This window comes from Chiloscyllium punctatum, chromosome 39 (genome assembly GCF_047496795.1).
Source record: "Chiloscyllium punctatum isolate Juve2018m chromosome 39, sChiPun1.3, whole genome shotgun sequence".
Lineage (NCBI taxonomy): Eukaryota > Metazoa > Chordata > Chondrichthyes > Orectolobiformes > Hemiscylliidae > Chiloscyllium > Chiloscyllium punctatum.
Genome location: NC_092777.1, coordinates 47,586,072 through 47,610,088, shown reverse-complemented (window position 1 = coordinate 47,610,088; position 24,017 = coordinate 47,586,072). Strand labels below are relative to the sequence as shown.

At 38.4% G+C, this 24,017-nt stretch overlaps 1 protein-coding gene across 4 annotated transcripts; it reads left to right on the top strand.

Annotated features, from left to right (window-relative positions):
• The first annotated feature begins 1,190 nt into the window (after positions 1–1,190).
• LOC140464024 (Fc receptor-like protein 5) lies at positions 1,191–24,017 on the top strand. Of its 4 annotated transcripts, none has more exons than XM_072558634.1 (8): positions 1,191–1,406; positions 2,354–2,389; positions 9,019–9,270; positions 11,371–11,661; positions 12,670–12,939; positions 18,337–18,576; positions 19,162–19,260; positions 22,035–24,017. In XM_072558634.1, exons 1-8 carry the CDS (start codon positions 1,370–1,372, stop codon positions 22,055–22,057), a joined length of 1,248 nt encoding a protein of 415 aa, XP_072414735.1. In that variant the 5' UTR covers positions 1,191–1,369; the 3' UTR covers positions 22,058–24,017. The 4 variants fall into 4 exon arrangements, with proteins under 4 accessions (XP_072414735.1, XP_072414736.1, XP_072414734.1 ...); XM_072558635.1 differs by having other exon boundaries at positions 1,192–1,406; positions 9,019–9,045; XM_072558633.1 differs by having other exon boundaries at positions 1,192–1,406; positions 9,019–9,297.

Here is a 24,017-nt window from a genome sequence, read left to right as displayed (position 1 = left end):
TCACGTTCTTTCCACCAAAATACATCACCTCTCACTTCTCCATATTGATCTTCAATTTGCCACCTATTTGCCCATTCCATCCACCTGTATACTATGTCCTTTTCAAGTTCTGCATTGTTTTCCTCACAGTTTACAATGCTTCCAAGTTTCAAGTCATTCACAAACTTTGAAATTATCTCCTGCACACTAAGATCAAGATCATTAATATATATCAAGTAAAGCAAGGGTCCCAATATTAACCTCTGGGAACCATGACAAATCTTACTCTGGCCTAAAAATTGACACAACTCTCTGTTTCCTGTTACTCAGCCATCTTTCCTCTGTCACAATGCCCCGGATTGCATCCTCCTCCTTGGTAAAAACAGATGCAAAGTTTTCATGTAGTGCCTTAGGCACCTCTTACCTCCAGGTGTGAATTCCTTTTCCTATTGCTAATTGGCCTTAGTCATTTTACTATTGATATGTCTATAGAAATATTTCTTCTTTATGCTGGTTGTCAATATTTTTGTATAAACCCTCTTTGCTTTTTCACCTCCCCTCTGTACCTTCTGCACCCCCCTCCCCCCCCCTCCCCCTTGGTTTGAGGCTGTGATTTCCACCTGACATCCATCTTAAAGGAGGCAAGGCTGATGTGAGAAAAAAAATGCTTCTTTCCCTCAGCCAGTCATTAGGGAGTGGAATGCGTTGCCTGGAAATGTGGTGGGGGCAGATTCAACTGAAATATTCAAGAATGATTAATGTGTTACAAATTGTAAGCAGCGATATGGGGAAAGGTAGGAGATTGGCACAAGGTAATAGAATCCGTACAGGGCACGATGGGCTGAATGGCCTCCTTATGCAATTCTGTGAAGACCACTTTTTCTCTTTTTTTTATTTTGATTTCTTTATCTTTCTTTTATCCAGGGATGTCTTGAATGGGTTGCCCTCCCTTTGCTTTTTAAGGGAATATACCTCAATTACTGGGAACCATGCCTTTTTTTAAACCTTTAAACATTTTGTTCCCCAATATCAGGCCTAGCATTCCCTGCTCCCATCGAATTCCCTCCTCCCCAGTCATGTATTCTCACACCGGTGAATGTGTTTACAGTTGTCAATCATTTTTGCAGGATAGCCCCGTCCATTCTCACTTCCACTTTTTTTTATCACTCTCGTGCAATTATCATAGGTCAGAGGGTGTACTGGAACCTCCCAACCAGGGATGTGAGTCACTCTGCCAACAAGCAGCCTAACAGAGAAGGGGGAAACTTGTTCCATTGTTACTGTTGTGTTTCTCAAGAGCAGGTGAAGGAGTTTGACTTCACTCTGTACATTTAATGCTCATTGATCAACAGCGAATGACAACACAGAAAAAAAGGATAACTTGCTCCAGATGATGGGAATCTATTCCGATTTGTTATTTTTGCTCGGTAAGTTACAGGTTTACTGTCTTCCGTTTTCTAGGAGGCGAGAAAGCAGTTAAGTTTGAACATCACAGAGTTTCATTGTAGTTGTACTTTGTGAAAACACCATGTTGATTTCCAAAGGATATATTCAAATTAAATTGCTTTACTCTGAAAAATCTTAGCACTCCAAGTTTTCTCTAATAGAAGAACTTTGGAAGAGTTCATTAACAGAGTTGTTACATTTCAGGCCGTATTAGTTGACATTAAGTACTTCCCATGTGATACAAAAACTCAAAAGGTTCCCTTCAATTCTTTACCCTCAATTTTATGACAATGGCAAGTCAGCAACGATTTACGAGTGTGTGTTAAAGCTCTATCAAATATCTGCACCACTTAGAACCTGTGGTCACACCAGAGGTGACAATTTCATATGGTTTACTAACAGTCCAGGGTCAACGGACGATGCCTAGGATTGCAAACGGGAAAAGAAAAACACGATTCTTTAAGCGAAGATCTTTTGCAAGTGCGAGTTACACTGAACGGCATCTAGCTTAGCTCTGAGATAGTTGGGGTGTTCCGTTTTCTGAATGCTTGTCTGCGTCCTTGGTGAAATTACTCCAGAGCAAGTTCATCCTAGTCCAGGACCCAGATCTAAGGCAGAAATCTTGGAAATGAACGACCAGAGCATCTCGACAGGAATACATACAATGTTTGGAATGATAAATATTTAAACGGTTCTCCCAAAATGTACTGCTGAAGAGAATTGATGGTTCCCAGAAACCTCTTCTCCCAATGTTATTCGGTCGTTTAACAGCTGAATATCGCCGTTGTCTTTTTACGTGAGATGCAGATAAATCGTTTTCTGCACCTAACTGTAACCTCTTCAGGTTTGTTGTGTTCAATCCACACTGAGAAATAAATATTAGTGCAAACGCCACAAATGTATAAAAAACAATATTCTCATTTTACAGCTTTGACTCCGTATGCTATATGCCAGAAAGTCTCCGGTGAGTACTGCTGTTACATTCAGCGTTGTTTGTGAAGCGCCCTGTAATTATACAATTGAAATATCTCTGTTTAAGTTTATTACCATAATTGTTCGAATGTCTTTAGATCAGTGTGTGTAATATATATATATATTTATTTGATGAGAGACATTGTTCACAGAGTGGGTTGTGGTGCATAAGGAGTCTATTTGGCCCATCACGTGACTCGTGGTTTATCTCATAAATAAACATACAGGAGGTGTTGTGTCCATAAAGTCAGGCGAATTCAAAAGACTTCAACCATAATGCTTGTTGAACTGAGCCTAAAGCTAGTGTGAGGCTCAAGAACACTACAAGTAGGAGCTTGTTAAAACTAAGACTCCAGTAAAAAGAATTTCTTAATTCCGTTCATTTTATATTTGTTTCTTTCTGGAATGTGGACATCACTAGTTGGGCCCATTTATTGCCCACCTCTAATTTTCCAGAAGTTAAGAACCAGCATGTTGTTGTGTGTCTGGAGCCACATTTAGGTCCAGACCAGGTAAGGACAGTAGATTGCCCTTTCTTAAAGGGCATTAGTGAACCACATGGGTTTTTACAACAATAAACAATGTTTTCATGGTAACATTAAATTCTTAATTCCGTATTTGTAAATTGAATTTAAATTCTACCCTCTACCACGGTAGGATTTACACTTAGATCAGGGCTTTCCAAAGATGGGACTGGGAACCGAAGTGGGGTTAGATGCTGAAATGTTGGGTTCCTGAGCCCTGAGTTCTCAATGGCCTTAGTTATAACAAATTATAAAAACAAGTGCTCCTGTTCTAAAAGCCCCCTGCTTTCCCAGCCTTTGTGATCTATACTCATTGTTTTTATTGAGTGGTTGTCACAATTTTCCTGCCTCCATATGGGGTCCCAGCATAAAAAATTGTAAAGCACTAAATTATTTATTCATAATTAAAGTGAAGCTTTTTTTTCGGCTTAGTACAAATGTGCTGACGAAGGTAGCCAACTTAATTAAATCACTATAGACGTCATCTCAGCTCTTAGACAGCATTGTGGAGAGCAGATAAGAGCAAAATACTGGCTATCTTTTCACTTCCAGTGATGAATTAAAAAGCACCATAGTATGTGTTGTCCACAGACGTCAGGAGCTGTAAAGATCTTTGCAGAACACAATGATAATTGAATGTGTCTAGCACTGTCATCCCTAGAAGAAGAAATAGCCTGTCAACGATTAATTAGATTAATGGCTGCAGTTCTGAAAATGAAAATAATAGGGAAAAAGGCAGAGAAGTTTGAGAGAAGAAATGAAATCTAAAAAAAAGTTATCAAAAATGTGGGAGACCAAGATACAATGATCACAACTTTCTGTTTCAGCCATTCTAGCACTTTCTGCAATAGGAGCGTATGTTGGAAAATTCCACACTTATCCATGATTCCCTGACCATTTATTTTTAATCATAGGGGTGTGAAACTTCCCAATATGTGCATCAAAGTGACATCAGTTACATTAAACAAGAAAATCTCAAGGTGTAATTTAAAATTATTGTGTGAATCAAAGTGTGAAGTAGTAAATAACAAACTATTAAGGTAATTATAATATATTAGCAACATAATGAATGTAAATGTGAATGCTGTTAAGGTCAAAAAAGGTAAATTACTTTGTGAGAAATAAAGAACAAGAATTTCAAAATGGCTGATAACGATTTTCAAATAAAATTGAAGAAAAAGTTTAATAAATGGGCTTCCTGTGAGATGTAATGACTCATTGACAGATTAACAGAAGAGTTTGAGGTTAAAATTGGTGCCCAGAATCTGACAATCAATGCTTATTATTATTCCTGAGCCCCTCACCTGACTACATTAAATTGACAATAGATTTTGAGAAACTCTGTGCTGTTCAAAAACAACAACAGTTTATATTTATACAGGACCTTTAATATAATAAATTGTTCAAATGTGCTTCATGGGTGCATTTGAAAACTGAATAACACTGAAGCAGATGAGGTGATTAAAGGTTGGTAAAGGGGCAGAATTTTAAGGATGCCTTAAGGAAAGAAAATGATGTAGAGAAGTGTAGGGAGGAAATTTTGAAGTTTAGGAACTGAGCAACTGCTGCTGCAGCCACGAGTGGTGGATGAAAATTGGGTTGCTGAAGGTTGCCAGAGTTAGAGGAGCACAGATAGCCTGGAAGAGTGTGGAGTTTAGGGAAACCACAGAGATTGGGAGGACCAGACATTGAATGGATCTGTGAAAAGGATCAGAATTTTGAAATCAAGACATTGCGAGACTGTGAACAAATGTTGGTCAGATACAGGGACTGAAGATGTGAATGGGGCTTAGTGCAAATTAAGATTTATGTGACACAGTTTCTGGTGATCTCACGTTTAACGACAGTAAGGTATGGGAGATTAACCACTGCGCACTGGAATAGTCAGGTCTAGTGATAACAAAGGCACGAATGAATGTTTCAGCAGCAGGTGATTTGAGATGGACTCATTTAGGCATTGTTACACAAATGCAAATTGTTGGTCTTAAAGCTGGAAATGTGTATTTGGAACTCCTCTTGACATTAAGTATGACACCAACATACAAATACAATTGATTTATCATCAGACTGTTGCCAGGGAGAGAGATGGAATCACTACAAGGTAAAGAAGTTTGGGGAAGGGAATAAAAATGATGGTTTCGGTCTTCCAATTATTTAACTGAAAAATGTTTTGGTTTATCCAGTTCTTGATGTTAGACAGCCAGTTTGAGGAAACAATTTAAGCATTATGGCTTGGAGAGTCTGATTAACAATTTCAAACAACATTAGATGAATTACCTAAATATAATTGTAAATACACTTCCAACTTTTTAAGATCAAGATGCACGTCTCCCACTATGTTACGCAATTAGAAGCAATGTAAATAAAAGCAATGATCTCGAATTTCCAATCTGACAGAAATCCCTCTGAATCCATGATATTTGTACTCACTTCCAGTGTTCTGATCCCAGTGGATCCTCCCAGGATAGTTTCAGTTAGATATTGTTGTTGAATTCCTGATGTTATTTCCTTTGTGTTTAGCTGCTGCAGTGATTCAGTATGGTTGGTCACTCTTGTTGAAGAAAAACATTGTTTATATTTTGCAATAGGTTTGTCTCTGTTTGGTGTATGTGGTTTAAAGTTCAGCAAGGAAATCAGCACCACTAAGAGCCGAACTCCTTGATGGTTTTTAACCTTAGTATATAACTTTATAAGAAATTTATAGTTCCTCTACATATTTGTAAATTTGGTTAACCATTATTAACGAAGTGCAAATATTAATCTGTGAAAATGTCAAATGTGTTTATTCCCAAGTATTCAAGAACAACCCAGCCAAGTTTAGCACAGCTTGATAATTGTTTAACGTGGCCTTACGAGTCTTTAAATGTAAATTTCTTACACCATGTTTTTCATTAAGCTACTCACCTAACAGAAAGAGAATACCACATTGTTAGCAGTTTCCTGCAGTAGTTAAAAATAAGTCTGGTAATCTAAATTCCGATTTCCGGAACCGCTTCCCTACGTGTGCAGCCATATCCTTGGATGGAAATGTAGTGAAAACTATGTTATCTAATGGGAAGAAGGTGTCCTCTCTCTAATTGTTTTGCAGGAAACAGAGCTGTAAAATCTATTGTCAGTAGCTTCTCGCACCAGATAGCAGATAATTTTATTCTGCAGATGCAATCTCATTAAAAATTGAAACACTTGCCAAGCTTCAAAAAAAATTTAATTTCCTCTGTTTGCATAACTCCAGGTCCCATAGGCAAATGGACAGCATTCAAGCTAACTTTGATATTTAAACTTCTTCGATAAACCAAACACCATTAGTGAAAGAAACATGCAACATTTGTAACTCATGTAAAATCAGAACCAGATAATAACGCAACAATTCATGCACCATAACCAGTGCACAAAATTACAAAAAGTGTTCCTCTCTTTTCACGTCAATGAAATAGCATGGTTAATTAATTTGAAAATTAGTTAGAACTACTGGAAGGTTTGAGTTATAAGGAGAGACTGGATAGGCTGGGACACATCTTCCCCTGGAGCATAGGACATTAAGGGGTGTCCTTATAGAGGTTGAGAAAATCATGAGGGGCAAAGATAAAGTGAATTATCAACATGTTTTCCTTAGAGTAGAGGATTCCAAAACTCGGGCATAGGTTTAAGGTGAGAGGGGAAAAATTAAAGTGACCGGAGGGGCAACATTTTCACACACTGTGGTGCATAAATGCAGAGGAAGTGGTAGAGACGGATACAATTACAACATTTAAAATGCACCTGGATGGGTACATGATTAGGAAGGATTTGGAGAGATCAGGGCGAAACACAGGCAAATGGGACTAGTTCGGTTTAGGAAAACTGGTTGGCATGGACACGTTAGGCTGAAGGGCCTGCTTCCGTGCTGTATTATTATATGACTCTATAATTATAAATTGGTCAGGCCATCTTTAGAATACTGCATTCATTTCAGGTTTCCCTGCTTTAGGGAAGGTGCTGTTAAATTTGAAAGGGTTCAGGAAAGATTTATAAGGATGTTGCTGGGATTGGAGGAATTGAGCTACCAGGAGAGGCTAAATGGACTGTGGCTCTCTTCCCTGGAGCTGGAGCCTGAGGGGTGACCTTTAAAGAGGTTTATAAAATCATGAGGAGCATGAATAGAGTGAACAGCCAAGATCTTTTTCCCTGGGTAAGGGATTCCAAAACTAGAGGGCATGCGTTTAAAGTGAGAAGGGAAGAATTTGAAAGGGACCTGAGAGGCAACTTTTTCACACAGAGGGTAGTGTGTGTATGGAATGAGCTGCCAGTGGAGTCTGGTACAATTATAGCATTTAAAAGGCATCTGGATGAGTACATGAAAAGGAAGGGTTGAAAGGGATTTGGGCCAAATGCTGGCAAATGGGACTAGGTCAGTTTAGGATATCTGTTGGCATGGATGAGTTGGTCCAAAGACTATGCTGTATAACTCTATAACTCTAAGGTTCTAATTCAGATCATATACCCATCATGTAGGGAAATTTCCAATGCAATTGTGCCTAAAATCAGACAGAGTGTGTCATAATTCATGCAGCAGGAACTACTGTCGCCTTATTGCCTACAACAGGATTTCCTCCAGCATTCCCACCACTTTAGCTCTGCCAGGGCTACTGTCAGCATTCCTTTCTAGGAAGTTATAGATAGTGAAGGATTCCCTCATGTCTGCCCAGCTAAAAGCCTTGGTCTCAACATTCTTTGGGATTTTGTTTGATCTCTGTTAGAGCTCTTCTGCCTCTTTAACATCTTTCAACACTTCTGCTGGTGCCTCATTGGCTCTAGACTTTGCTGTTGGTTGGACTTCTGCTGGAAGCCCATTATACATTCAGGATAAAGCCAACAAAATGGATAGGAGGTGGGAAAATTTCAGACGGTGGCGGAAATCTGGAGTACGCGGCCTGGAAGGGCAATCAAGGGAAACCTTTCAAATTGTAAAAAGTATGTGGATGTGTAATTCAAATGTCATAACATTCAAAGCTAAGGGTGAAGCACCAGAAAAGTGGGATTAGTGTAGGTGGATTGATATAGAATCGTTAGGCTAAAGGGCCTCGCCTATACTGTATGGCTGTGACTCTAAACTGACATGGCGCTGAACAATCCACAATGGCACACACATACTGTACCTCACACTCGAGAAGAGATTCATCCACTTGTCAAATGAATGAAGTCCTGTTCTTCAATGAATTCCACACTTCTACAAAGTGTTGCTTTCGGCATCAATTCCAGATGGGCAAGTGGTTGTGAGCTAATACATGCCTTTTTAAAATATGCATTTTTGAAAGTAATTGACTGATGGGCTCTGGCATTTCTAGATAAACATACATTGTATCATTACATTTTCTTTGAGCTGAAGGATTTTGTTCTAGAATACTTACCACCTTATCAGGTATGCCAATGTCTTCTGGAAGCTGCTCACCAGCCTTCTGCTCTGAGCAATGTATAGTTCTTGCCACCTTGTGTGTCACTGCTACAGCTGGGCTGTCTATCCCGGCAGTAGGTTATGAGCCTGGAAATCCAGTAATTCCTCCACATGAGCTGATCACCCAGTGAAGATAGGATGGGTGCTGGAGCTGGTAAATTTAAACTACTCCCCATGTTACTGCCTGTGTTTTATGCAGAAATATATGGTTCCTATGTCTGAACAGGAGTTTACTTCCAATGCTCTCTCGTGCTTACAGCTTTTAATTTAGTTTCTCTATCTTTCTGTAACCACACCCAGTTTTGTCTATCACCACATAAAACAGAAACACATAACGAAACACAGAACAATTGAATAGTAAACATCCCAAAAGACAAGTTCTCAGTATTGTACATTTCAGACTTGGCCCAACTAATAGTAATTTGTAGGTATAATACCAGAGAGCTGACAATATTCTTGTAAATATTTATTGGTAAAAGAGGGCACTATAAGGAAAGGAAACTTAAAAATTAGTAAAAATAAGATTCGTGTGTACACTTCCATATTACCCTTCCTGTAACTGTTATGACCCAAGCAGAGTGTGATTAATAGATTTGGTATATTGCGTGATTCAACTTCTTCACATTAAGCTAAAAGGACTAATTTTTATCTGTATTCTTTTCTTAGGCCAATTATCAAATCCAACTCTCCAAGGTCCGGAAAAAGTTAAATTAAATGAAACGGAAACAATTTCCTGCATTGCGTCGAGTGAAAAGCTTTCAATTCTGTATAGTTTGTACCGAGGCAAAACACTCGTTCAAGTACAGAACATATCAACATCTGAACCAGCTAACTTCTCAGTATCATTTCACAGTCAGACTGATGGAGGGACTTACAAATGCAAAGTTGAAAGTGATGATGCCATGCAAACAAAATACAGTAACAGCATCAACATTATTGTACTAGGTATCATTGAAATGTAACAGGGGTGGAACCTTTCCTGTGGAGGAGAGAAGGGGGTGGTAGGATTAATATTTAGTCCATACAACCAAACATTAATTTCCCTGAATCATGTGCAAATTTTAAACGTTAACTATCCCACTGGGCAAATCTTTTCAAATAATAGCCATATAAAGCATACTTCAAAAAGTAATCTGAAACCCAAAATAAATTACCGACTAGATTAATGAACAGGAATGGAGATTTTTTCATTAAATCCACAGTCAGTTTCCTTTCCTCTCTCACAGCTCCCTGGCCCACTGCTCACATCAGCATTGCCACTTTACAGCTCCTTGCTCAGACCAGACATGGCTAAATTAAATTTGTTAAAATAATCACTCCATGAATTGCAAAAATGTGTTTCTCTCCATTTCTGTTTTCTGCCCCTTATTTTGAATTTGTTTTGGACTCTAATGCTTGTACCTTGCCCAAGGCTGCCTGATTATTAGGAGCAATTTCAACATTCCAATGAGTTTGATCACTTGTTTTGATTGCATTCACATTGGAATGGTGTAATTTCACATCCCATGCAGGACTGTGTTTGCATTGCTCTGGTTTATAACAAATAAATATCAAACTTAAAAGAAATTCAATTTCGGTGTTTAAGTTGTTTATTCTACATTAGGTACGTTATAGGGGTAAATGAATTTATATCCACAAAATGCCAGGGTCCAAATGGAATACAATGAGGGATGCAAGGAGAAATGGAGATAAAATGTTATTAAACCTGATGCCTTTATTGAAAGCATTACAATCCCAGCTGATGGTATTACTGGAAAGTCAGATTGTAGAATGAAATCTGGCTTGGTAGACCATAAGTTTTGTTTTACTTTCTGGTTTCCATAGCTAAGCATATTCACAAGTGGCTGCTGATATACGTTTAAAGAAATGTTTAAATTTTAAAAGGCTGGGAATTTAAGTCACTTCAGACCATAGCACCTAAAGAAACCTTAAGTGTGCCTTTTTCAATTGTTTACACTTTATCCTTAAAACTGAGGCACCCACACTTCATTTAAGGCTGCTTGAATAGAACGAAACAAGGAGGGGTTGAATTCATCAACAATTTCAAATGGTCCAAGAGATTTTTTTTGCTTGTGTGTTTCATGCTCCACCCACTACTTTGTCAGCAAAAATGGAATCTACTAGAAATTGCATTTGGAATTCTCTGTCTGGTCCCACCTCCCATTTTTAATAGTCTGCCAAGGTGTTACAACTCGGTGAAAATCTGCACCTCAGTTTTTACTTATCCATAAAGAATTACAGCTTGTTTGACATCCATAGCTGTAACCTAAGGCCTCCAGCTGAACATTGGGGAGATTGAAGTCATTGATTCCATCCCTCCTCTTGGTCACTACTATAGGCTGAACAAAGCTGATCTCAGCTCCTGTAATCTGTTTGGTCTTGATGTGTTTCCAACCTGCCTGTTCTACTATAACTTTGCCTGCATCCATACCTTTGTTACCACTGGACTCAATCATTCTATATCTGCACTGGCTGACCTCTTTGCCCCTTATAAATCAACTTGTCCAAATTCTGCTGCTCATATCCTTTCCTATGCTAAGTCCTGTTGCCATTTATTATGTATATAAGATTCCCCAAAAGCTTCTAAATTAAGATTCTGATCCTTGTGTTTAAACGTTTCTCAATCTGTGATCTCCTCCAACTCTTTATGACTCCTTGGAGTCACTGTTTATCTGATTCTAGTCTCTTATTCATTCCATCACAAGCTCACTGCAGCACTGACAACTGCACTCTCATCTACTTAGCCAGCATCCTCTTAATTCTTTCCCTATAAATTTCTGTCTCTGTAACATTGTGTCCTGTACAAGAATTCCCTTAAAGCTCCCCCAGTTGACCAAGTGTTTGACCACCCCTCCTAAGTTCTCATCATTGACTCAGAGTCTGTTTCTTTCTTCACACTTTGGGAAGGGTTCCAGGATGTTTTCTTTATGTTAAGAGGTGCTTTACAAATAAAATCTGCAGTTGGTGTAGTTCTTCAATGGCAAATAATGTAAAACTAAATTTAATCTTTTTTTTTAGCTCCAGTGTTGGGAGTTAGTATAACTTCAGTACCAGATCCACCTGTCCTAAAAGTACATGACAAACTGACTCTAAACTGTTTAGTAAAACAAGGCTCTGGAGTGACCTACCAATGGTACTTTAATAAACAGGAACTATTATCAAACTCTTCAATCAAAATAAACCAATCCAGCCTAGTTATTGATCATGTTGACCTCAAAGATACTGGTGACTATCAATGTAAAGCAAACAACCAATTCAATATGACAACATTCAGTATTGCCAGCAATTCCACAGAAGTAATTGTTAAAGGTAAGTGATTTTTATATTTTGTTATTCATTTATTTTGTGATGATACAAGTGTACTGTGCACCACTTTAATTTGCCCTCATGGGGCTCATTGGAAGAATGCTGTAATGAGATTTGGAAGGTGATAGTGATAAAAAGTTAATGAATGAAGCAAGAGTGACAGCAGGTGCCTCAAAGATAGAAAGTTACATTTAAGAAAATATGAGAACCGTATCTTAAATTGCTTTTAACTCGTGCTGAGTGGAAGATTGACTGCCTATTAAACATGCTGCCATATTTCTGTGAAAATCAATAGAAAAAGCAATGATGCTGACAATATTACACAGCTGACTCACTACTGCTAGGAGGTGAATGTTACAATTATCCCCAGGCCTTTGGAATAACTTCATTCTTACAGAGTGTCAACTGTGTTACTTCATACTTTTCAATCATAAACCACCATGACCACACTATGATAATTTGACTATATGACCAAAATTTATTATACAAATATTAGCACATTTCAAAAATAAAGTACTGTTACATACTGGAAACTGAAAATAAAATCGAGAGAATGCCAGTGATACACAACAGTCAGGGTAGTACCTGCACAGAGAGCAACAGAGCTAATGTTTCAGGTTAATGATGTTTCATCAGTCCTGTTCTGTTTAGTCAATTGTCTGGCTTGCTCAAAATTCTGTGCATAATTTTCAGTCACTGCTCCACATGCAATTATAACACAAAAGCTTAACAACTGCTTTGAGAGATGATTTTATTTTTCACTCCTGCTGTTTATAACAAATTCGGATGCGATGGTGGCACATTGATACATCCTTTTCTGCATTCATTTGGAACCATCTCAGTTCTGAAAAAGCTGAGCATGGTTTTTGACACCCATAGGACTGTTCACTGCATTAAGTTCTTGGCTCTGTTCAGGGCTGGTTCACTTAAAATATGTGAAATGTATTTTTTTAAAGGAAGGTAAACTTTCATTTAAGATTGTTATTCATGCTCCTCATTTTCTTTTTCAAGTTCCAGCATCGAATCCTGATATCTTGGCAGATGTAAACTTTGTGAATAAGGATGGCATGTACCTAACTATTAGATGTTTATCGCATGAAGGAACCCTACCAATAGTGTACACATTGTATAAAAATACAAGCTTTGTGAGCGACTACTATGCAGAAAGCCATAGAGAAGGTCAATTTATTGTATTAGAAAGTTACACTGACAAACTGGGAACCTTCAAATGCAAAGCTACGAATGGATTTGAACCAAAATACAGCAATGGGCTGGATGTAGGTATGAAAAAAATGAATGTTATAATCTAATTTATTGTGTTATAGCTTGTTTTATTCTCCAGTTATTTTGAAAGGGGAGCCTCATACTTTACCTGATGTACTTGCTAGCTTATAAACAGTGACATCATCCAAAGAAGCTTACCGTTCAAATAATGCTGAATGTAATGTTATTACATGCCAAAACAATTAATTACACTAAATGTGCAGTGGGAAATATTCTGCATGAAAAGAGAACTGTTGTCATAGTTGGGGGTATGTTTGCTAAGCTGGGAAGTTGGTTTGCAAACGTTTTGTCCCTTGACTAGGTGACATTTTCAGTGATTTGGAGCCTCCTGTGAAGTGCGGCTGTACTGTAACTTCTGGAATTTATTTGGTTCCATTCCCATTGCTTCCAGTTGTTCTTTGTAGTGGCCAGTATATTGGATCTAGGTCGATGTGCTTGTTGATGGAATCTGTGGATAAGCGCCATACTTCTAGAAATTCTCTGGTTGCCCTCCACTTAGCTTGATGTATGATCATTGTTGTGGGGATTATCAACATTATACTCATAGGGATCAGATTTATAAGAGTGGAGGAAACCAGCAACAAACTCTCATTCCTGGATGTGATAGTAGAAAGAACACAGAATGGTAACTGCACCACAACAGTGTACAGGAAAGTCACCCACGCCGACCAGGTCCTGAACTACAACAGCAACCACCCGACACACACACACAAGAGAAGCTGCATTAGGACCCTGGTCAAAAGGGTTATGACACTCTGCAGCACTCCCGGCCTACGAAGGGAAGAAACAGAGCACCTCTCCAGCTTATTCACCAAGAACGGATAGCCCCACAACTTCGTCCGCAGATGCCTCAGACAAACACCGCGACCATGACATGCCACAATCTTCCGCACCAGCCACGCTACCTTGCATAAACAAATGTCTCAGAACGGACAGCCACATCTCTCCGGTCACTCGGATTCACTACAGCCACGCTCAGACAACAACTCAACGGGACAAAAGACCTAAGACTAATGTGATTTGCAGGATTCCATGCAACGGCTGCACAAAACACTATATAGGGCAAGCCGGCAGATAACTGTCAATCTGCATCCATGAACACCAACTAGCCCCTAAATCCATGACCAGCTGTCCCTAGTAGCCACACACACAGATGACAAGGACCACCAATTCAACTGGGACAACACAACAATCATAGGACAAGCTCAACAGAGGACAGCCAGAGAATTTCTAGAAGGAGTCCATGGATGAATGTCATGCATCAACAAGCGCATAGACCTAGACCCAATATACCGGCCATTACAATGACTTACTGGAACTGGCAACCAGAAACAGCAGGAATGGAACCAAATAAATTCCAGAAGACAGTACAGCAGTGCTTCACAGGAGACTCCAAAGCACAGAAAATGTCACCTAGACAAGGAAAGAAATGTCTGCAATTCAACTCCCCAGCCCAGCGAACATACCCATAACTACAACAACCGGCACCCGAGCTACAAATCATAATGCAAATCTTGAAGAAGAGAACTGTATTTAAACAGGGTCATGTCTACACTTCTAATTAGAGCTTTATTTCAGGTTGCCACACACCTTAAAGCTCACAACCCACTGATTACTAATTACCTACATTGACATTGCTGATGAAGGGCTTATGCGCAAAATGTCGACTCTCCTGCTCTTCAGATGTTGCCTGACCTGCAATGCTTTTTCAGTGCCACACTTTTCAACTCTGATTCTCCAGAATCTGTAGTCCTCACTTTCTCCTATGTTTATATAAACAACTTAGCGTCATAGTATCATAGATTCGTACAGCATGGTAACATACCCTTGGTCCAACCATTCCATACAAATCATAATCCCAAACTAAACTAGTCCCACCTGCCTGCGCTTGGCCCATATCCAGCTAAATATTTCCTATTCATGTACTTAACTCAACGTCTTTTAAACATTGTAACTGCAGCCACATCCACCATTTCCTCTCGAGGTTCATTCCACAAATGTGTTGCTGGAAAAGCGCAGCAAGTCAGGTCGCATCCAAGGAGCAGGAGAATCGACGTTTCGGGCATAAACCCTTCTGAAGAAGAGCTTATGCCTGAAACGTCGATTCTCCTAATCATTATTTAAGCCCCATATGTATTTATTTAGCCTCCAGAGTGTCCACGTTGCATTTGGTCTTTCTTTTGGTGAAGAAACCCTTCTTGAGGCAATCTTCCTGCAGGAAAGCAGCTTTAATACCAGTCGATCCAGACTTCCAAGCATTTATTTTTAATGAAGCCAAGACAACTTTAACAATTTAATTTACTGTCATCAGTGAATCTAGTGTATATACCTTGGTCCTGTTTTCATAAAAAGCTTGTGTCACTGGAGTCATACAGTTTGGAAATAGACCCTTTGGTTCAATTTGTCCACACTGACCAATTTTCCCAAAATTTGCATTTAGTCCATATCTCTCTAAGCCTTTCCTATTCATATACCTATCCACCTGTCTTTTAGGTGTTGTAATTGTACTTGCATCGACCATTGCTTATGACAGTTCATTCTGTTTATGCACTACCATCTGTGTGGAAAAGTTGATCCTCTCCTTGCTTTAATCTTGTGAGTTCCATCAGGGGACAGATTGTTCCATGCATATCCAGCTCTGCCGTAGTGCTGGTTTATAGTCTATCTGGCATCGCAGTGAACACCCAAGTTCTCTCCAAATTTGAGGCTTCTGTTATTTGGTATTTTCTTTTGACTTGCCGCCTCATTTATTCGTGGCCAGTAGGTCTTCCCTATCACACAGGTCTCCTCCTGGTTTGTTCTATATTTCTTAACCTTGTTAAACTATTTTATCTTGCGTCCTATCCCTTTCAGGACTGCTACTGTTTGACCTTCCCCAATTATTAATAAGATTTCTTTCAACAGTTTGTGATTTCTTTTGCATGGCATGTTCACTCCCAGACCCACTATTTGAGTGTACACGTGCTTTCCTGCCTTGTGTCTTTGTACTTCATGTTTCCAATCGATGGGCCTGATCCCCCGCCCCTCATCCTGTACACTCATTCTACTTTGATATTTTCCAGTGGCCTTCCTCGCTCTACTTATTGAACTCCATTAGTTAGCCCCTTCTGGTAAATCTTTGACTTTGGTACCCACTTCTGACAGTTGTCCTTTGGGACCAGTGGTCTTTTGTTGACTACCAAATTGATCTGTCAGAAGTAGCAGCTTGATACTAAAAGCTGTGCACCATTTGGTTATGAGAGATCCTCATTATTTTCCACAATTCTTTCAGAATTTACAAATTTATAATCCATACTAAGCAACACTTAGAGAGCGCAACCACACAGTAAGGTCACATTCTGTAAAATTACTACTTGTCTTTACTAATAACCTTTTCCAGTACCTCTCCATTCTTTAAGTCCGTCTCTCTTATTATTAACCATATATCCCAGAGTGAAAATGTTTTTCACAATGGCTTCACCTTCTATCTTAAGTCTCACCGAATACCTTCTGAGACTTTAGCTTTCACAAAAGCCGTTCTGTCTGCAGACAGTGCATTCAAATACTCTGAGAAAGTAGAATTAATTGTATCCCCTTCCCAAGCTGGAGGCTGATCACTTATTACTGATGGAACTTTGTTATTGATACCAAAAACTAACCGATATGGACATATACATTAACGACCTGCAACAAATTCTTAGCATGTACAACCCAATAATTTATAGCTTGGCTGATCTGCCAAAAGTTTATAAACCATCGTGTTGACTACTGCATGCTCCCTTTCACACATTTCAATGTTAAAAGAATTTTCCGCTCAATATATATATAACTATCATGTTCATATTCACACACCTATCTCTAACTTCATCGCAGTTATCAATGAGAAATTTTGTTGGTAGTCAAAGTCCCCACTTAACACATCCATCACCAGTTCCCTAGTTCAATTATGTCTCAGGAATTCCTTCAGGCCATATTAGAGGTTAACAGGAAACATCCAACATGCCTTTACTTGAAGTGGAAGGAATAAAAAAGAAGCAGATCCAAACGGTTGCTTCCAGCTGCTCTCTCCTTACTTTATAAAGTGCTGCTGACAGCTGGTTTTCCTCTCCAATGTACTTCTTTCTGTCTTCTTCCTTCCTCCTTCCAAAGTTACTCAGGTCCTACCCAAATGCTCAGTGGTCCAAGGAGCGAATGTCACTCTTCCTGCTTTCCCTGGCTGGATGAGTCCTCTTTCCTGGAATACCACTATCAAAGGTGTGAAGTGGAAGAAAGGTTACAGGTCTCAATGTTAACCCTTTTCTCCGCACAGGCACTGCCAGAGCTGCTGAGTTTCTTCAGCACTTTCTGTTTTTGTTTGTTTCAGATCTCCAGTATTCACAGTTTTGTTTTATTTATCCCAAACGAATTAATAGTATCTTGAGAGATTATCAGGCTTTGTTTAAAAATAAGTACACCGTACTGCTACTGAAACATTCTTAACAAATACATAACTGAACCCTTAACGTGCAATGGATTAGCTCCTCCCCTAAGGAAGAGTCCTTTATATCCTGATGGGTTGAGTTATCTTGATATAAATTAACCCTTTCAGGTACTAGCTGCCATATACAACACCAAATCCCCAAGAGGTCAAAGATTTGATTATCCTCAACCGTAAATATGCTAAAGGAATGAGCATCCACAGATTGTGGGATAGAAAATTTCAAAGATTCACAAGTGGCTGAATGAAGAATTTCTTCTCATCTTGCACCTAAATGATTGACCATTTATCCTGAGACTGTGCCCATTCTCCGTTGTCTAGTTTTCCTAGTCCACGAATTAAATTCTGTGTCAAGCCCCCTCACAATCATGTATGTTTTAATGAGGCCACCTCTCATCCTTCCAAACTCCAGTGAGTATAAGCACAATATTTACATCATCCGGGAGCCAATATTGTGAACCTATGGATGTACCATCTCCAGTGCAGGCATATCTATCTGAGAATTTATAGACCAAAACTCCGCACAGAGCTCCCAAGCGTGATTTTACCAGATCCCTATGTAAATGTAACAAGACATTCTTATTTTTGAACCCCAATCTCTTTACAATAAAAGTCAAACTAAATAAATTCAACTATGAAAGTATGGGGGAGGTTGTGGAAAACTGCCGGTGAGTCTTCCTGGGCTATTGGAACACACCTTAGCTATACACTGCAATATTTATATGATCTCTACACTAGAAAACACTTAAGAGCTTTACCGGTGTATACATGGACACAGAGGTTCTGTTATGATACTGTGTGTAGCTATTGTGTTTGCTGTGAAACCTCAAGAAAGCCTGTTACAATTTGCTCAATATTCAGATTAGTTTTCTACATCTTAAATCAAATTTCATTGGTCATGCTGCATTCAGAGATTTCCGTTCTGAATTTCTCTTCAGATTTGTCTGTTAAGTTGACCTCAAATCCAGATCCCCCAATTCAGGGCTACCAAGTCACGCTGAATTGCAGTATAACTTACCAAACCACAGGATTCTACACCTGGTACTTTGTGCATTCAGAAAATAATTCAACTGAAAGTACAAAACAGAATCAATTCACTCACATTGCAAGCCATCCTGGAAGATATTACTGCTCAATTAATGGACAAACGAGCAACTGGATTCAAGTTCTGGGTCAAGGTAAGGTGCTTTTTGGAATGTTAACACCAACTATGTAATCAATGTATCTTCTAGTGAAAAGATTCACAACTGCATTTTTTAAATAGCACATGACAAGGGATAATGATGCTGTGAAAAGCAACTTAGAAAGTATTGGTAGTTTCCAGTATGTTTCTTAGCCTTAAGATGATGGGAAAACAGTAAATTTAGACCTACATTGCCATAATATGAGTGTTAGACTCAATCTGGGTACTATTTATGTGAGAGAATCCCGATTTGATTCTTAAAATCCTGACTCCGACAGGAGCACTTACTGTCCTGTGGTGGGGCCTTGGGGAATATGGCAGTGGAGTGAACAGTATGGTAAGCCATACTCTTACCATTATATAATCCTTCCCACCGTCATAGGTGCACTGCTGCAATATTCATTAACAGAGGCATTCAGGTACCAAGCAATATTGTTTTGCATACAAATGCACTAAAGTTCATGTGCTGTTTGTCACAGAATGTAACTTCCATGGTCGTTGAGACAGAGGAAGAGAATAGTGAATTTATTAATTTTGTTGCAAAGGAACCACAGTAATTGTTGACATTCTAATTTTCCAGATTCCAGTTTCCAAACAGTGACCGTTGCTGTCAGTGTAGCAGTCACAATGCTGCTGATTTTGGTTCTCGGATTGATTTGCTATTGCTTTTCTCAGAAAGGTACGTAATAAGAGTAAAATACTCACTGGTTGGAGTTGCAACTAATTTCAGTTCCACTCAAAAAGATAGATTATTTTAGCTCTGGCCTCAAACTTATTTTCAATTTTTAATGATTAATCTGCACCTAAGAACAACCAAGGTTGAAAAATGGTTACTTGTCCCATCAAAGATATAGAAATGTAAGGTCTGCACATTAGTGAGGGAACAGCAACAGGCTTTTTTTGACATATCTATATAGAGATAATGGTAAAAGGAGGAATGTTATTTGGAGCCCTAAAGACCCAGGTTCCAGTTCAATATGACCTAAAGAAACAAAATACTCATCTCCTAATATTTTAATCTCACACAGAAGAATTGTTGTAAACGAAGTAAAGGTGTGCAGCTGCTCTCCCAATCAGATGGTATGGATTTGGGTTTCTGCACTGTCTGTTGCTTGAATCTGCTGATGTTTAGGTCTTGTGATGCACTGATCCCTGTCGTGGAAATTCCACCTACTTCCTGAAGAACAGTGTGATGCCAATGGTTCCTTCAGGTGGAATACTGGAAGGACAGACAATTTCTGGCAAGCTTTTTGTCACACCCTAGAAAATGCATGCGACTGAAGATCCTGGTCTTTCTTTCTGTACTTATTATATATTGGTATTGGAAAAATGCACTTAGGTACAAACAGAACAATTTGCATATGAAAAGCATTTCCAAAACATTATTGCAAGCATTTCCACTGAAAAGCAAAAGCAACAATATCCATTTGATCTTCTGCTTGTTTCTGTGTAATTACTCCCCACATGTTATTTATGTTAAATTGTGTTTACATTAAATGGGTTGAGAAACTGGAAAGGCATAAGGTCTTAAAGCCCGTGATCTGTGTCTTATGAAACTACACCCTCAAATCTATTTGCTGGTCCACCTAGATGAAGCTACTTTTGTTAAGAATATAATTGTCATTTCCGCATTCTGATTTCTTTCATCTTCTGGTGGAATACAGATATAAAAACAGTAAGGTTCAATTTCAGAGGCCAGTACGTTTCTTCCTGAAAGAGCATGAAATGAAAGTGCAAGAGAAACTCAGCTGTTTTGGCAGCATCTATGAAAATAGTTTATGAAACTAATGAAGTCCTACTGGATCTAAACATTAACTCTTCTTTCTCGCTCCATAAATATGAATTCAATTCATAAATCTGGAATTAAAACTAGTCTAATGGTGACCGTGAAACAATTGTGGATTATTGTAAAAATCTTCGAGGAGAAAGTGAGGACTGCAGATGCTGGAAATCAGAGCTGAAAATGTGTTGCTGGAAAAGCGCAGCAGGTCAGGCAGCATCCAAGGAACAGGAGAAGTTCTGAAGAAGGGCTGATGCCCGAAACGTTGATTCTCCTGTTCCTTGGATGCTGCCTGACCTGCTGCGCTTTTCCAGCAGCACATTTTCAGCTATTGTAAAAACCTACCAATTTCATTAATCTTCATTTAGAGAAGGAAACCTATTATCCCCTGGTCTGGGCTACATGTGACACCAAACCCACAGCAGTGTGGTTGACTCTTAAATGTTCGCATAAATGGCAGATCAAACCATTGCTTTTTTGATCAAACAGCGACAAAGTCTAAGAACAGGAAAGAAGCTGAACAGACCATTCAGCATTGATCTAAGCATTGGGAAAGACTATTGTAAATTCAGCCCTGTCAACCCCTACAAAGTGGTCCTCACTAACATCTGGCTTGTGCCAAAATTGAGAGAGGTGTCCCACGGACTAGTCAAGCAACAGCATGACATAGTATTTCTCTCAGAATCATATCTTACAGACAGTGTCCCAAGCACAACCATCAACATCCATGGGTATGTCATGTCCCACTGCAGGATAGATACACCAGAACTGGCAGCACAGTGGTATAGGTGTGGAAGGGAATCCTCAACATTGATTCCGGATCCCATGGTCTCCGCCCACATCCCATGAACAAGGAGAGATGCTGCAAGATTTGCTGAGTTTCTCTAGCATCATATTTGTATAATTTTGGATCTCCATATTTTACATTTGGTTTAGCATCCGACTTAAAGTTATCTTAAACTAGCTGTTGGGCCCTTTGTGGATACACAAGGAATCTAATACCTGTATTAGAATTCCACTATTAACTTTGTTCTATGATGATTAGTTCAGGGATTAGCAGTGGCTGCCACCATGAAGCAACTTTATATAAGAAAATATGAATAAAATTTAGCTGTGGACAAGTAAATCCCTACTTTGGAGAAGCCAGCAACAAATGAAGTTAAATTCCTCTGCCTGCATTGCCTGTGTGATTTTGAATATCCTGTAGCTCACTATTTTAAAACCTTTCTCATTCCTGCTCTGGCTTCTCTATCTCTGATATTATATATAGTTTCAGTGAAACTTGACACACATTTCACAAGCACTATCTGATTACATTTCCTCAACACTCTGATGAATACATTAACTTTATTAACTTCAAACCAAGGATGATTTTGCAACATTTCCTTTTTAATTCCAGACACCATTGTCAGGAAGTTTTATTCTGGTAATTTTTTTCAAAATTTCTCAATGATAAAATGGATATGTTTCATGGGAAAACTAAAGGGTTCATATATCTAGGCAAGATATTAAATTTAAAGAAATGTAATATAATTCAACCTAATTTGGGAAAAAATCATTATTTCCTTGTAAAGATTAACTTTTTTTAAGAGATACTCACAATGTAAGTAAATTTCTAATAGTTAGTTATGGATGCTCTGTTAGTGCTGTTCTTCAAAGAGCTTTGCTTTTAGCCCACAGATGCAACATTGACTAAATCCTAAGGACATGTTTCTGGCCACAATTTCTTCAATTGCAAGACAACATTGCCATCATTGTCTATGTCTCATTGAGAGTCAGACAGCAAGGGTCCTGTTGAAACAGACTCTGCTCCTTGATAACTCTCTTCTTCCTCAGAGACTGATGAATCAGCTCCTTGAAGCTTTTATCAAGAAGTCCGATTGAAAATCTACTGAAGTCCTTCTCGGGTGACAATAAAAACTGGAATGTGAACTCATCAAATAATGGTCTTGAATCCTGCATCATGATGCTAAATTATTTAAAGAAATAGTATTCATTGTGCAAAGGTGTAAGGTTGTACTTTAAGTTTTCAGATGTTATACATTGCCAACAGTCACGGGTAAGAAAATGCTTTAAAACTGACCCGCACTCATTTCCTGCTGTGCCTCCATAAAGTTGTATATGCAAAGGAGCTAAAAGTCTTATCTTGAGATTAGTTTGCTTTCCAATATTTGTGTACAACTAATTATGATTATTTAAGAAAATTTGAAAAGAAATTAGTCCTCATCCCCCAACTCTCCAATTTTATTTTCAAACTGTGTATGTTTGGAGCAACTATTAAGTTTTTGAATAAAATGCAAACTGAGCTACAGGAAAAGCAGGTTAGGATCACAAAGGCAAAATAAGGAATGTAGAAGGAACATGATGAGGAAAATATGCTGAAGAAACACATCAGTGTAATAAACCATTTAACTTTACGTGTTTATTATTAAGACCTTGTGAATAAATTACATCTGGCATAGGTACATGTGTCAAATGTACATGGTCTGTGTGAAAATATTCTATGATTTTATAACTTAGAAATTAACATCTATTTTTATTCAATTATGATTTTAAAAAGTAAAGCAAAGAACATATAACCTTCTGAGCTTTGTAATATGGAGAAAGAGCCTGTGAATCCTAAAGAATGAATGTTGGGCTTTATTCTGCTTTTGGATTTATATTAAGCTTTAATTTTAGATTTGTCCTTCAGAGTTAAACATTAATTATACCTAAATCAAAAAGGAATTGGTTCTGATCTTTGTTTAGTATGGATTGTTTCTGTTTTGGGTTAGAACTGTTACCATGTTGATTTTCATCTCGTTTAGCTGAAGTTTCAGCAGTAGTGTAGTTGCAATTGGATAAACACTCATTGCAGTGAGATCTCTTTTTGTCCTACCCATAGCAGACGGTTTGGAAGCAGGTAGATACATGGTCCTCAGGGAACTCAAGTTGCTCACCTGCATTAAGCAGCCCATGCCAAAATGGTAAGAATACAGCTCTAATCCACATTAGCTTGCTCAAGATCAGTTATCTGCCATTAAATCCATTCAACAAGTTATGATCAAATGTTTTGTTACAAAAGCTGTATATGCTTTTTATATTGGAAGCTATGGCTCCAACCACTGAAGGAGGTTCCCTACCTACTCATTGTAATGGTGGTCATGATTGCATAAAGCATTTATTTTTGTAATTGTTTAAGCAGATCTAATTGTCACAGAACTTTCAAAGTAGGGTAGAATTCTGCAGTGTGAGAAAGATTGTGAATTATCTTGTTGCTTTTAGACTAAATATATTTTAATACTGGATTCTGCAGAAATAATTTCAGCTTATTTGCTCTCTATGTGTGGCGCTGTATTTACAAAGCCACATAGTGTCTATTATTAGAAAGTATAAGGGACAGTATTCAAGATTAGCCTAAGATGCTGTTATAAGGACAATCATTCACTTGAGATACCACCAAAGCGTGCTGTGTCACTATTTTTGAAATACATATATTTGTGAATTTTTAAACTTATTAGCAATTGGACATTATGCAAAAAGACACTTCACACTTGTAAGGTAGAAGTTTTTGTAACAAATATTGTCCCTTTGATAAGATATGGTTTTAACTTCTTACATGTATATCTCTTCTTAAGCTGTGCTTTCTTATTGTAAAATAAATGTACCTCAAAGCA

What these genes read in the sequence shown, in the direction of transcription:
- LOC140464024 (XM_072558633.1), top strand. Translation starts at nt 1,370, where the DNA reads ATGATGGGAATCTATTCCGATTTGTTATTTTTGCTCG. An exon ending in TATATGCCAGAAAGTCTCCG is followed by an intron (nt 2,390 to 9,018) that starts GTGAGTACTGCT and finishes TTCTTTTCTTAG; the next exon opens with GCCAATTATCAAATCCAACT. An exon ending in CAGCAATGGGCTGGATGTAG is followed by an intron (nt 12,940 to 18,336) that starts GTATGAAAAAAA and finishes ATTTCTCTTCAG; the next exon opens with ATTTGTCTGTTAAGTTGACC.